Here is a 13493-nt window from a genome sequence, read left to right as displayed (position 1 = left end):
AGCGGTAAAAAGGACCGCCACCCCACTATACGGCTCAGCCGCAAGAGACCAGTGGGAGGGGCCGCGCCTCCACTCTCTCCTGGCTTTTACCAGGGAGGCTAGATCTGACAACCTGGTCTCCTGTAAAAAGAAAATGTCGGCATCAACACGGCCGAGAAAATCAAAGGCTGCGAATCTAGCCGTATCAGACTTTATGCTGGCACAGTTAATAGATGCCAGCGTCAATGGGGTGAGTGCCGCCATCATGGGTGATTGAGTTAGATGGCCCTAACCCCCATTATCTCTGTTTTTTCTTCACCCCCTCATCCCCAGATGAGGAGGCTTCTTTCTCTTTGGACCGTTTTTTGGATTCTGATTGGTCCATTTTTGAATCCCCATTTCCACCTGGCTCCGGTTTGGCCCCATCCCCTGAGGAAATTGCCCCATCAGGACAGGGCCCAGTTCCCCCCGGAGGCTCCCCCACTTCAGGCACCCCATCCTCGACCCCCCCCTCCATGGAGGGGGAGAAGATGTCATCAAGGACAGAGTACCGGTTAGACAGATCAATCAGAGGGGGGGCAGGTAAGCTTCCGCTTGGGACCTGGTCCATAGGACGAGGACTAGAGGGCTCCGACCTCTTCTTTCTCCCTTTACTGCCCTTTTTTTTTGGCCTCTCTTCACCTTCCTCATCCACACTTTCATAGTGGGAGGAATCGGAAAGATCGGCCTTGCTGCCCTCTTCTTTACAGATTCTCCCCATTTCCTCATCCAGCACATTCTCCCCCAGGGCCTCAGCAGTTTCAGGACTAACCTCTGGAGCAGGGCCAGAAGCTACCCCTGCCACATGGGAACTCTCCAGTTCCCTGCTCCTTCTCCGATTAGCCTCCCGCCTCAGCTTGGCGGGACTTTTCCTCTTCACTGACCCTGTTGCACCTTCTCCCGCACTCGTGCCCTCCCCAGCTGAGGCAACATTACTGCTCTCCCCAGCCAAGGTGACCGTCGCACGGGCAAAGGCGCTAGGACAACGGCTGAAAGGGTGTCCTAAGACACCACACAGATGACACCTGATCTGCCTACAGGATGCGGCAAGATGACCTACCCCACCACACAGAGCACAGACCTGCACGGTACAGGCTGCGCTAAAGTGAGTGGGGCTGCCACACCTGTGACAGACCTTGGGCTGCCCCTGGTAGAAAATTTGGATTCTGTCTCTCCCAAGAAAAGCAGCTGATGGGATGTGGGCAACAGTGCTCCCCGAACGCTTAAGTTTGACGGAAAACGTCCAGGCCCCAGACCAGATCCCATGTTCGTCATAGTTCTTTTTCGGCATGTCCGTCACATCACCATATCTGCTGAGCCAGGTCATGATGTCATAGCAAGATAGTGACTCGTTACGTGTCAATACAGTCACTTTCTTGGCCAGATTCTGACGGGATATCGCCTTTACGGCGAAATCCCGCCAGCCGGGCTCGCTTTTCACCACCTCATAGTTCGACCAGAAAAGTTCCAAACCCTCCGGTCGAACGAAGCTGATGTCAAACTCGGAAGTACCATAGGGGTGGATCAGGGCAAAGATGTCACTTGCCCTGAATTCCATCTGGAGGAGGAGCTCAACCACCTTACCCCGAGGCGGACACGCATCTTCGCCCCTCCACACCAAACGGACCACATTCCTACGGCCACTTTCCTGCCCGGATGTTGGGACGGACCAGACCACCTCCCCGTTTTGTTCTCGGAAGGCGTCTAAGCCATGTCTTTCTATCCAAAAAGACAGGTCAACCTCACCCCTCCCCTCTACATGGATTGACCTGTCTCCCCTACGTAGAGCCTCCAGGAGGCGCTGTTGCAATTGACCCCCAGAGCCAGATGGAGATGGAGATCCCCTGATCCCCCGGCAGTGACGCTGGCATAGCTTCTGGGAGAAGCAGCCACTACCGGGGGGGCAGTCGAACCAGAACCAGACCCCAAACCAGGACCCTTGTTCCTAATGTAAGCCTCAGCCATAACACCTCTCTTTTGCATACCACTACCACTCCTCACCTGTATTTCACAAACACCCCTCTCTTGCACCCCACTTGCACCCATCTCTTGCACCCCGCTTGCACCCCTCTCTTGCACCCCGCTTGCACCCCTCTCTTGCACTCCGCTCCCTTCATCCATACTGCTACTACAACTCCTCCCATGCACACTGCCATAACTCACATCCTGCACATTACCATTTTTATTCACATTTTTGCTCTCACTTTCACTCTTGCGTACACTCTCCCTTGATGTGTTACAGGCCGGGCTGGCTGGGTCTATTACTCCAGGTATAAGGGTTGCTGGCTTAATGATTGGAGCTGCACGGCTCTTCTGTCCAGTGTCTTTGGGCACAGACACAGACTCCGCCCCCATCATAGGTGGCCCCGCCCCATCGCACGCCGCCGATTTTGACGGGAGCTGTCCCTCCGGACGCACTCCCGCCCCGCCTACTGCGGCTGACGCGCAGGGAACCTCCTCCTTCACAGTGCCAGGATCGGTACCGACTGCATCACCTAGGGGACCGCCCCCTGAACCAACAAGGTCCGGTGCCCGAACACTCCCCCCCCTCACAGGGGAGTGCCCTGCAGTGCCAGGACCTGTACCGCCCCCCGAACAAGGGAATCTGCCACCATTTTCTGGTGCCTGGGCACCCTCCCCCCTCACAGGAGGGTGCCCTTTTTTTTCTATCGCACCCGCGGCCATTTTGGGTGCACTACTGTATCCCCCATGCTGGCCCCGCTCCACTACAGAAACGGGGTCTGGCAGGTTGGGGGACCCAGCATCCTGAATCGGCTTCTCAGCTGACTCAGACTGCTGGAAAGAAGAAAAGACAAACTTAACTTGTCCTTGCGTTTTCTTCCTCTTCCTGCCCTTCGCTTTTTTATTCTTCCTCTCCTCCTCTGGGCCTAAATCCTCTCCAAAAGAGAAGTTTTCCAGACGGGTGGGGGACTCCTGCATTACAATCGCCCGCAGGAGACCCCCATCTGCCAAGCCGCTGCCTTGACTGCAGTCACTGCCATCATCATTATCATCATCCTCACTGGAGGTAGGTAAGGCCACCTGAGCCGGGTTCACACGGTCTTCACTCAGGGTAAGTGGGGGGTCAGGGGTAGCAGTGGTGTCACGCACAGAATTAGTATCCATATCCCCCTCACTCACATCACCCTCCTCACCTCCTTCACCTTCCTCCATCTCCTCCTCCTCACTCTGGCAATCATCATCATCATCTCTAGAGACCGGCATACCAGAGAAACGAGCACCATGGACAAACTTCTCACGGAAAATTCCGGCACCTTCCACAATGTCAGACCTCATCCGCACAATCTCCTCCACTTTTTTCTTTAATGTTTTTACCTTAGCGGCAAATGCTGCCTTCTTGGCCCTGGATGACTGATCCACTTGGTAGCGGGCAAATTTTAAATCCGCTCTTATTCCTCTGAGCTGCTTCCCAAGCTCCTCATATTGAGCCATCTTGGCCTGCATTCTGGATGTGAATATTGCCAGGGATTCCCTTGGCCCCTTTACCCCCCATTGCTGGGGTTCTGGGGAAACTGAGGAAGATGCCTTTACTCCATTCCTCTGCCTGGATGAGCTTCTTGGCCTGGATGAACTTTTGCTAGAAGCTTTGCAGCTCCCAGCTGGGGATGGGGGAGGGGGCCCCACATTGCTGTGGGCCCTGGTCGATCTTCTGACCCCATCCTGGCTACTGGCCGTTGCATGTTCGCGCACACACCCCTCCGGCCTAGAACGGGGAGCGCAAAATGAAGTCCTGGATTCCCGGGGCTCCATAGCAGAGACCCCTACCCAGGAGTCTGCCACACACCTGGGGAGGGGCGGAAGAAAAGTCTGCTTCTCTGGAAGTTTGCTGGAAGTCACAGGAGCACAGACACACCCAACCTTACTCCAGAGCTGGACTCACTATTCTGCTGGTGGGGTCACTGTGTACATACATTACATTACTTATCCTGTACTGATCCTGAGTTATATCCTGTATTATACTCCAGAGCTGTACTCACTATTCTGCTGGTGGGGTCACTGTGTACATACATTACATTACTTATCCTGTACTGATCCTAAGTTATATCCTGTATTATACTCCAGAGCTGTACTCACTATTCTGCTGGTGAGGTCACTGTGTACATACATTACGTTACTTATCCTGTACTGATCTTGAGTTATAACTATATTATACTCCAGAGCTGTACTCCTTATTCGTCTTTCTCAGTTATACCACTTTTCTTACATCAAGTCAAGTTAAGAATGACTTATTTATGGTCTGGATCCAAGTGGAGCCTGTTATGATCTTTCTATGAAGCTGATAGAGTAGAAGATCACTGTTTTGGGTTATGGTTGTTTGATTGTCCATTAGACTCACCAGAAATTCCAATATGACACTAGAAAATGGACAACATTGTTAATTCTGCTCCTGCTTGACATTTGGCTGACATTGCCCCATATTGGGACCTGTTCATTGCACCATAGATTGAAGTTGCCTCCATACCGTATGGTGTCACCACATGGAATGACCACTGGGAACTGGATTGGGATGTTCACTGGAAGCAGAAGTCCCCCAAAATGGAACTTGTCCGAGGGAAAAAATATTACATTGAAATGTTACAACGTGGAACAGGGCAGAACTCCAACATGAAAATTGGGGTTCAGATCCACAATACGTGGTTAAACCCAGACGTTGTGAACACGTACCAGAGAGAGAAGCATCAGATTGTGGCTCAGGCATTCTGGGTTCCTGATATTCAGGTAAAAGTATCAGATAATATTTTCTTAAGTTTATGACATCACATTGTCACCATGCTGTATGAAGCCGTTGTTATATTCTTCAGAAGATGACTTTTGGTGGCTTCGGACAAGTCCGGTTTTGTTGGGGTAACGCATCCAGTAAAGTCATTGATACAAACAGCACGGCCGACCAGGTGAGTATAACCACCAGTCCTCTCCTGTTCTGAATACAATTACTGATAAGTTAACCTTTCCTCTTGTGTTCTTGGTTTGGTAGATGCAGACCACCATAGAGGACATGCTCTCCGCGCACTGTGATCATTCCCCTGAGGATATATTCCTGTACAGCGGCTTTGAAGAAGGTGAGACATGGACAGTGAGATGGGTCAGGGTCTGATGTGTCTATGGCTTTGTGACCACTTTATGATCACAGACACATTGACTTCTATGAGATGTGATCCTGAGCTGTTTATTCATATACAGTATACACACCAACTGGGATTAGTCAGGAGGGATTGAATTTTATTTCATAAAGCGGTGTAAATACTAGCCTTATTCTCCCCCCTCAGCCTCATATTCATGCCCCATGAGCCTAATTTACCCGCCATCCGCCTTATATTAATACCCCCTGAGCCTGATTTACCCTCCTCAGCTTCATATGTGGTGGCCCAGTACAGGAGTTGCACCCCTGTACCCTTGCTGCCCCGTCAGGCGGACTCTATTTCAGTGACCCCTCTGCCCCCCACCCCCTTTCACTTATGTTCCATAAATAGTACTAAGTGCCTATGTTATCTAATGTAATGTGTATATATTGTTTTGTGCCTTTAAATACTGTTGTCATGTATTATAACCAAGGAAGGTACCAGTGGTCATGCGACTTACAGGGTGACCTATGGGACCCCTCCAGAGTCTCCCCCATATAAACCCTGGGAGGAGCTTGTTCACTCTCTTCTCTTTGAGTCTTTGCTGAGATTCAGTACAGTCAAGTCCTGTGAGAGAGTGTCTGGTGTCCTGAGGAGGCCTAAAGCCTACCCCGCAGCCATTCATTCACAAGTCCACTGCCCCACAGGTGAACGTCAAAACCTAGCTACAAACGGAGGGAAGTCTGTCTAGTCTGATGCCCCCTCCCATAGACTTGCATTGAAGGGACGGGCGTGAAGTCACACGGGGGCGGAGTCCTGACATCACAGACTTCCGTTCCCGGAGTCGCGACTCAGACCTTCCAGCGGTTCCGGTGAAAAACCAGGTGGGTGCCGCATGCAATAATGTGGGGGTTTTGGAAATGAAGAAGGAGTCCATCTTTATTCAGTGAGAAGCATACAGTAAAAACACAATAGTCAGACATGTTTCAAGCGTGAACGCTCTTTCTCGGTCACCGAGGAAGAGCGTTCGCGCTTGAAACATGTCTGACTAGTGTGTTTTTACTGTGTGCTTCTCACTGAATAAAGCTGCCTTCACTGCAGTGCTGGACTCCTTCTTCATTTCCAGTATCCGGGGTGCCTGGCCGGGCACCGGTCCGTGCATAGCACGACACGGGAGGTGAGCTGGACTTTCTTTATTCCTTTGCAATAATGCGGGGGGCCCCAGCGGCGGGACCCCCACGATCAGACATCCAAAGGATAGGGGATAAGATGTCTAGGGTGGGAGTACCCCTTTAAGGAACATTATCAGTGGCAGAGTAGGATATGGTAGTATACAAAATTTTCAATTACAGAAGAAGTTAGGAAATGTATACTTAAATGGGCACTGTCATGAAGTAAAAAAAATGATATGTTGTAGTACTTAAGTACTACAACATATCTCTAATGTATTTTAATAAAAAAAAAGTGATTTTAAACAAGTTTAAAATCACTTTTAAATTCGGCCACTAGGGGTCGCCCTCCTTGTGGCCGAATGCATTCAGCAGTGACGTCACTACTGGATTTCGACTCATTTCAGCCTGGCAATGAGTCGAAATCCAGTCACTGCGGTGCTTGCTCCCGCCTGTCAATCAAACAGGCGAGAGCGAGCACGCTGATAGCTGGGGCTGCACTGCCCACTGTCAGGCTGCTCCACTAGCCTCGCGCGTGGCCCCGCCCCCGTTACCCTGTCCGGAGGCAGCGCGCACACTCATTGCTGCGCTGATCCTCCGGATGGGCAAGTCTGATCTGAGGTCTTATAAGGGGAGCGGAATGTCTTCTTTTTGGGCGGTTGGAGGGAGGGGGTTGTTGCACGGCTGGGTCTGGGGGTGATGGAGTTTGGGGGAGCGGAATGTCTTTTTTGGGCGGGCGGAGGGAGAAGGGTGGGGGGTGTTGCGCGGCGGGGCCTGGGGGAGCGGGATCTGTGGCAGCTGCGGCTGAGACTGTTTTTCACCACAGGGTGCCTACAGTTGTTTCCCCACTACAACTCCCAGCATGCCCTGACAGCCAATAGATGTCAGGGCAGGCTGGGAGTTGTAGTGGTGAAACAGCTGGAGGCACCCTGTATAGTTGAACTAAGGGCGGAAGTCAGGCCCCCCAGCAGGCGTCAGTGACGTCATGCCTGCCGGGGAAGTCTGCTTGGTAGTGAGCACACTACCAGGCAGAAAAAAAAAGCATTTTTTATATAGTAAAAAAAAAATGTAAAGGCAGGGATGTGGTTAGGGATAGATGGGCAATAGGCAGGGACAGAAAAAAAAAGGGATGGTGGGAGCTACCCTTTAATCATACTGTTTTTTTTGTGTCTTTAGGGATGAATATAACTGGTACAGAAGGAGAGCGTTCCTCATGGGCGGAGCCATATTGTGGGAGATACAGTGCCTACATGCCCCTATATATTCTGAAAGGGTCTCAAGCCAGATATGAATTAAGCATGTACCACCATGTAAGTAAGCTCACATCTTCTCAGGGTTTTATTGGCCCTCTAGAACCTGATCCCAAGGGATAAGCCATTAACCCATTGATATCTACACGTATATTATAGTCTCTTTTAAAGAGAGGTATCACCATTTATTTTCAAAGATTTTGAGGTCTTCTAAGGGCATTGCACATTTTACACTTTAAAATTGCTATATAATGCTGAAAGCCCTTACACATCAAATGCATGACTTAGTTTGCAATGACTTTTTAGTTATATTACATCTTATGCTCGGCTGACGTCCAAACCTTTATTCGGAGTTCTGCTGGCTTCCTTTTAACTTTCAAGATCAAATACATTTCTGGATCATTGAGTGTAGAGCACTAAGATGTAAAATAGGATCTAATCTAAGATGGTAGTGATATATTAGGAAGTAATGGGCAAAACCAATGCACTTTGTTATGTTTAATGGAAATGCGTTTCATTTACAAAGTAATGGCCTTGTACAGCGGGAAAAATAAGTATTCAACACATCAGAATTTTTCTAACTAAATACTGTTTCGATGAGACAACACTCCCTGCTAATTCCAGGTCTTTTTGAAGCTCCACAAGTGTCCTTGGATCTTGGAAAACTCTTCTGATTATTCTTCTCTCTCCTCACCTGGTGGAGACAAATTTATGGTGAAATGATTGTCTTTCCACTTCTGTATTGTGGCCCCAACAGTGCTCACTGGAACATTCAGAAGCTTAGAAATGCGCCTGTAACCAAAGTCATAGTTATAATTTACAACAATTAGGTTGTGAAGGTCTAGGGACAGCTCTTTGCTTTTACCCACCATGAGATGTGTCTTGTGTGACACTTAGGCAATGAGAACTTTCTGCCATCAGTTGAACCAGCTGATATTAATTTGCACTGACAAGGGGCTGGATTGACTTTTAATTACTAAAATAATTCAGCTGTCTCTTGGCTTTCCATGCTTTTTTGCACCTCCCTTTTTTTATGTGTTCAGTACTTTTTCCCTTTATTTTGCATTATTACATATAAAATAATTTCTGAGCTTTGGGATATTTGGCTACTGATACTGCGTTATGCTGTGTGCAGGTTCTAAGGTGGCAATGTCATTATACACAGTTTAAAAAAAACACCAAAGAATCCCTGAATCATGCTTCGCCCCTGAGGAACTGCATTTATTCTTTGAACATGGGCCAGTAAATATATTCCATTGACTTTTCTTTAACAGTTATGTTTTGCGTATAAGGGATATTTGGACGACTACTTGATGGTCTCATTGACATACCAGAACAGTTTTCTTAATACAGTGACTAAAAATCTTACTTGTCAATGGAAACAAAATGAAAACAGCCCAAAAGGGTAAGGAAGAAGAACATTTCTCTATAGCTTAAATAAAAAGTTTTAAAGTATTTATTTATTTATTCATTCATGTATGTATTGTTGTTTTTATTGAATTGTAAAATGTCATCCCAATCCAAGTGTTTGGGTACTGTAATATGGGCTGCCACAGTTACAAATGTGGATGAGCAATCTGCATTAATCTCTATGTACAATGCTCTCATGTAGCTGTAGCTCCGTATTGGGCACCTCCATTTGTATAAATGAAGGTGGTAAAAGGTTGTTTTTGCAACCATGTTTATGGGCCCACATAATAATTAGAAAGCATGTTTGCTTTTGGGCTTAGAAGCTTTAAGATCATCTGGCCATTACCCAAATCAGTAGGTGCCTTAGCACATGGACCCCCTGAGAACTTAAATGCCAGTGCCCCGACAACTTCAGTTTAGAATCCTCTTTCATTAACAGAATCCATTTTTTCTCAGCTGGAATTATAATTGTACTAATCTCTGGATATGCCTGGAAGATTCCTTGGAGGATGTACATAGAAAATCATTGATATATGTGAATGAGATTCTACTGCTGCAAACAGAAAGGGAAGAGAAGAATTGGTATTTTATTGATGAAATCATCATCTCAAATAGAAGCAGAACAGGTACGTATTTCGTCCACTTATCCTCAGGGAACGTTGTGATATTCACCCTCTAATACTTAATAAATAAATAGTTAACATTTCAGTGATAATTAAAATGTATCTAAAAAGTATTAGCAGACATAGCAGAGCTGAATGTGTCAGTTTTTTGCACCCTAAAGGGGTACTCCGGCGCTTAGACATCTTATCCCCTATCGAAAGGATAGGGGATAAGATGCCTGATCGCAGGGGTCCCGCCGCTGGGGACCCCCGTGATCTTGCATGCCGCACCCCGTTTAAAATCAGTCCCCGGAGCGTGTTCTGATTACTGTCGATCACGAGGCCGGGGCGTTGTGACGCCAAGGCTCCGCCCCGCTACCACGCCCTCTCCCATTGGCTTGCATTGAGGGGGCGGAGCGTGATGTCACACGGGGCGGAGCCTTGAGGTCACAACGCTCCGGCCTCGTGATCGACAGTAATCAGACCAGGGGCGAGCACGCTCTGGGGACTGATTTTAAACGGGGTGCGGCGTGCAAGATCACGGGGGTCCACAGCGGCAGGACCCCCGCAATCAGGCATCTTATCCCCTATTCTTTGCATAGGGGATAAGATGTCTAAGCACTGGAGTACTCCTTTAAGTTGAGAAGAGAAGATTTTAAGACCAATTGTGTGGTGAATGCTTTCCTCTTGATCTGTCACTGTACATTTTGGGATTTCTTTTATGGAGTGTATTTACATGTGTTTAGAATGTATTCATTTGCATGTTAAATTATGCAGCAATGTTTTCTTTGTTAAGTTCACCGTATAGATCCTAAACCAGCACGGCCTGGAGGTCATCATCTCATCAGCACAACTATTGCTGGAAGTTACCCGTTCTACAATCTGACTGCCCTAGTGGCTAATTGTGGAATCAATCTTCCATTAATAGAGTTATGGTAAGGTGATCTGATTTAATTCTTTAAGTATGGTTAATATTTCAGCCCATCGTAGTAAAGTAGTTCTTTTATTAAATGCAGTGAGGCCTCAATGGAATCCAGTGGAGATCATCACCATGTACAAATGCTAAGAACTGGAGGCGAAAATATACGTCTAGAAGTTACAAGATTACAAGCCGCAAGCCCACCAATTGGTGGCACATTTTCTGTCCATCTATCAGGCACTATCATACCAGGTAGAAATTTTTACACTTTTCCTCATGGTAGATGTGAATAAATGCCCAGTATTCCACCAAAGAATCAGAGCGTGAACACACACCACCGTAACTACAAGATCTATTTCCATATGGGTCTACCTAAGGACCTCACAGAGAATCTGCAGATCCTTCTGTAAATCGGGCACTTTCATTAGATGGGGAATAGGAGAGTACATTGTATTCCGATTACAGCTTCCTTTGCTTATGATTGGCCAAGAGAAATAACTGGACTTCCATTCACATCACTTCTACAGAAGTAGTAGGATAGGCCACATAATAGGTCACATCTGATTATAACACAAAGGTCAGCCAAGAGCACCCACTAGTTTTATTTTATTAATGCATAAATAAATTATCAATGGACAATTTAGACGAGTTCAGTAGGGAATGGCTAACTCAATGTGGTAATCGTTCTTCTTAATAACATGTAAGTGCCAGTGTTCTGTAATGCCTTCACATTATTGTTGAGTAAAAAATTGGATTTAACCATCATGCAAGGTTTTAGATTTCATCAGGATTCCCACCAGTGGTTTATACCTAGAAGCAACCCGTCTGCTGTTTATTTAAGCCAGTGGATGTTAGAGTGAAGGTTACATAGTTACATAGTTAGTATGGATGAAAAAAGACATACGTCCATCAAGTCCAACCAGGGAATTGAAGGGAAGGGTGTAAGGGGATAAGGGAAAGGGATGTAGTTTTATAATTCTGCATAAGCATTAATGTTATTTTGTTCCAGGAATGTATCTAACCCTGTTTTAAAGCTGTTAATTGTTCCTGCTGTGACCAGTTCCTGAGGTAGACCGTTCCATAAATTCACAGTCCTCACGGTAAAGAAGGCGTGTCGCCCCTTTAGACTAAACCTTTTCTTCTCCAGACGGAGGGAGTGCCCCCTCGTCCTTTGGGGGGGTTTAGCCTGGAACAGTTTTTCTCCATATTTTTTGTATGGCCCATTTATATACTTATATACGTTTATCATATTCCCCCTTAAACGTCTCTTCTAAAGACTAGACAATTGTAACTCCTTTAATCGCTCCTCATAGCTAAGATGATCCATGCCCCATATTAGTTTAGTCGCGCGTCTCTGCACCCTTTCCAGCTCCACAGTGTCACTTTATGAACAGGCGACCAAAACTGAACAGCATATTCCAGGTGAGGCCGTACCAATGCTTTATAAAGGGGGAGAATTATGTCCCTGTCCCTTGAGTCCATGCCTCTTTTTATACATGACAATATCCTGCCGGCTTTGGAAGCAGCAGCCTGACATTGCATGCTATTCTGTAGTCTGTGATCTACAAGTACACCCAGATCCTTCTCTACCAGTGACTCTGCCAGTTTAATCCCCCCTAAGACATACGATGCATGCAGGTTATTAGTACCCAGATGCATAACTTTACATTTATCCACATTGAACCTCATTTGCCAAGTGGATGCCCAGACACTAAGTCTATCCAAGTCATCTTGTAACCTATACACATCCTCTATAGACTGTACCGTGCTACAAAGCTTGGTGTCATCTGCAAACATAGAAACAGAGCTGTTAATACCATCCTCTATATCATTGATAAATAAATTAAACAACAGCGGGCCCAGTACTGAACCTTGGGGTACACCACTAATAACCGGGGACCAATCAGAGTATGAATCATTGACCACCACTCTCTGGGTACGATCCATGAGCCAGTGTTCAATCCAGTTACAAACTAAAGTTTCCAAACCCAAAGACCTTAACTTACCTGTCAGACGTCTATGAGGGACAGTATCAAACGCTTTAGCAAAATCCAGAAACACTATATCCACAGCCATTCCTCTGTCAAGGCTTCTACTCACCTCTTCATAAAAGCAAATTAGATTGGTTTGACAACTTCTATCCTTAGTAAACCCATGCTGGCTATCACTTATAATACAATTATCCCCTATATATTCATGTATGTACCGTATATACTCGAGTATAAGCCGAATTTTTCAGCACGATTTTTCGTGCTGAAAACACCCCCCTCGGCTTATACTCGAGTGAACTCTCCACCCGCAGTGGTCTTCAACCTGCGGACCTCCAGAGGTTTCAAAACTACAACTCCCAGCAAGCCCGGGCAGCCATCGGCTGTCCGGGCTTGCTGGGAGTTGTAGTTTTGAAACCTCCGGAGGTCCGCAGGTTGAAGACCACTGCGGCCTTCGACATCATCCAGCCCGCTCTCACCCCCTTTAGTTCTGTACAGTACTCGCCTCCGCTCGGCGCTGGTCCGGTGCTGCAGGACTGTCCGGAGAGGAGGTGGTCCGGTGGGATAGTGGTTCCGGGCTGCTATCTTCACCGGGGAGGCCTCTTCTAAGCGCTTCGGGCCTGGCCCCAGAATAGTCACGTTGCCTTGACAACGACGCAGAGGTACGTTCATTACCAACGTACTTCTGCGTTATCGTCAAGGCAACGCCTCTATTCTGGGCCCGAAGCGCGGAGAAGAGGCGCCCCCAGTGAAGATAGCAGCCCGGAACCACTATCCCACCGGGCGACCTCCTCTCCGGACAGCCCTGCAGCACCGGACCAGCGCCGAGCGGAGGCGAGTACTGTACAGAACTAAAGGGGGTGAGAGGGGGCTGGATGATGTCGAAGGCCGCAGTGGTCTTCAACCTGCGGACCTCCGGAGGTTTCAAAACTACAACTCCCAGCAAGCCCGTAGTTTTGAAACCTCTGGAGGTCCGCAGGTTGAAGACCACTGAGGGCGGATGATGACAAGAGGATGATGAAGGGGGTGTGTGGGATGATTACAAGGGGATGATGA

General features: G+C 47.6%; 1 protein-coding gene across 5 annotated transcripts in view; it reads left to right on the top strand.

The window, feature by feature from the left end:
* Window positions 1-13493, top strand: part of PKHD1 (PKHD1 ciliary IPT domain containing fibrocystin/polyductin) — a 707308-nt gene that overhangs the window by 57864 nt on the left and 635951 nt on the right. For all 5 annotated transcript variants that reach the window (XM_056564010.1, XM_056564009.1, XM_056564011.1 and 2 more), the window contains 8 exons: window positions 4483-4758; window positions 4842-4931; window positions 5015-5099; window positions 7445-7578; window positions 8793-8923; window positions 9385-9554; window positions 10327-10465; window positions 10547-10701. In XM_056564010.1, coding sequence (XP_056419985.1) covers window positions 4483-4758; window positions 4842-4931; window positions 5015-5099; window positions 7445-7578; window positions 8793-8923; window positions 9385-9554; window positions 10327-10465; window positions 10547-10701 — 1180 coding nt within the window. The remainder of the gene's footprint in view (window positions 1-4482; window positions 4759-4841; window positions 4932-5014; window positions 5100-7444; window positions 7579-8792; window positions 8924-9384; window positions 9555-10326; window positions 10466-10546; window positions 10702-13493) is intronic.

Source organism: Hyla sarda, chromosome 3 (genome assembly GCF_029499605.1).
Source record: "Hyla sarda isolate aHylSar1 chromosome 3, aHylSar1.hap1, whole genome shotgun sequence".
NCBI classification, from domain to species: domain Eukaryota; kingdom Metazoa; phylum Chordata; class Amphibia; order Anura; family Hylidae; genus Hyla; species Hyla sarda.
Note: the sequence above shows the minus strand (reverse complement) of the source record. Positions and strands in the feature narration are given on the sequence as shown.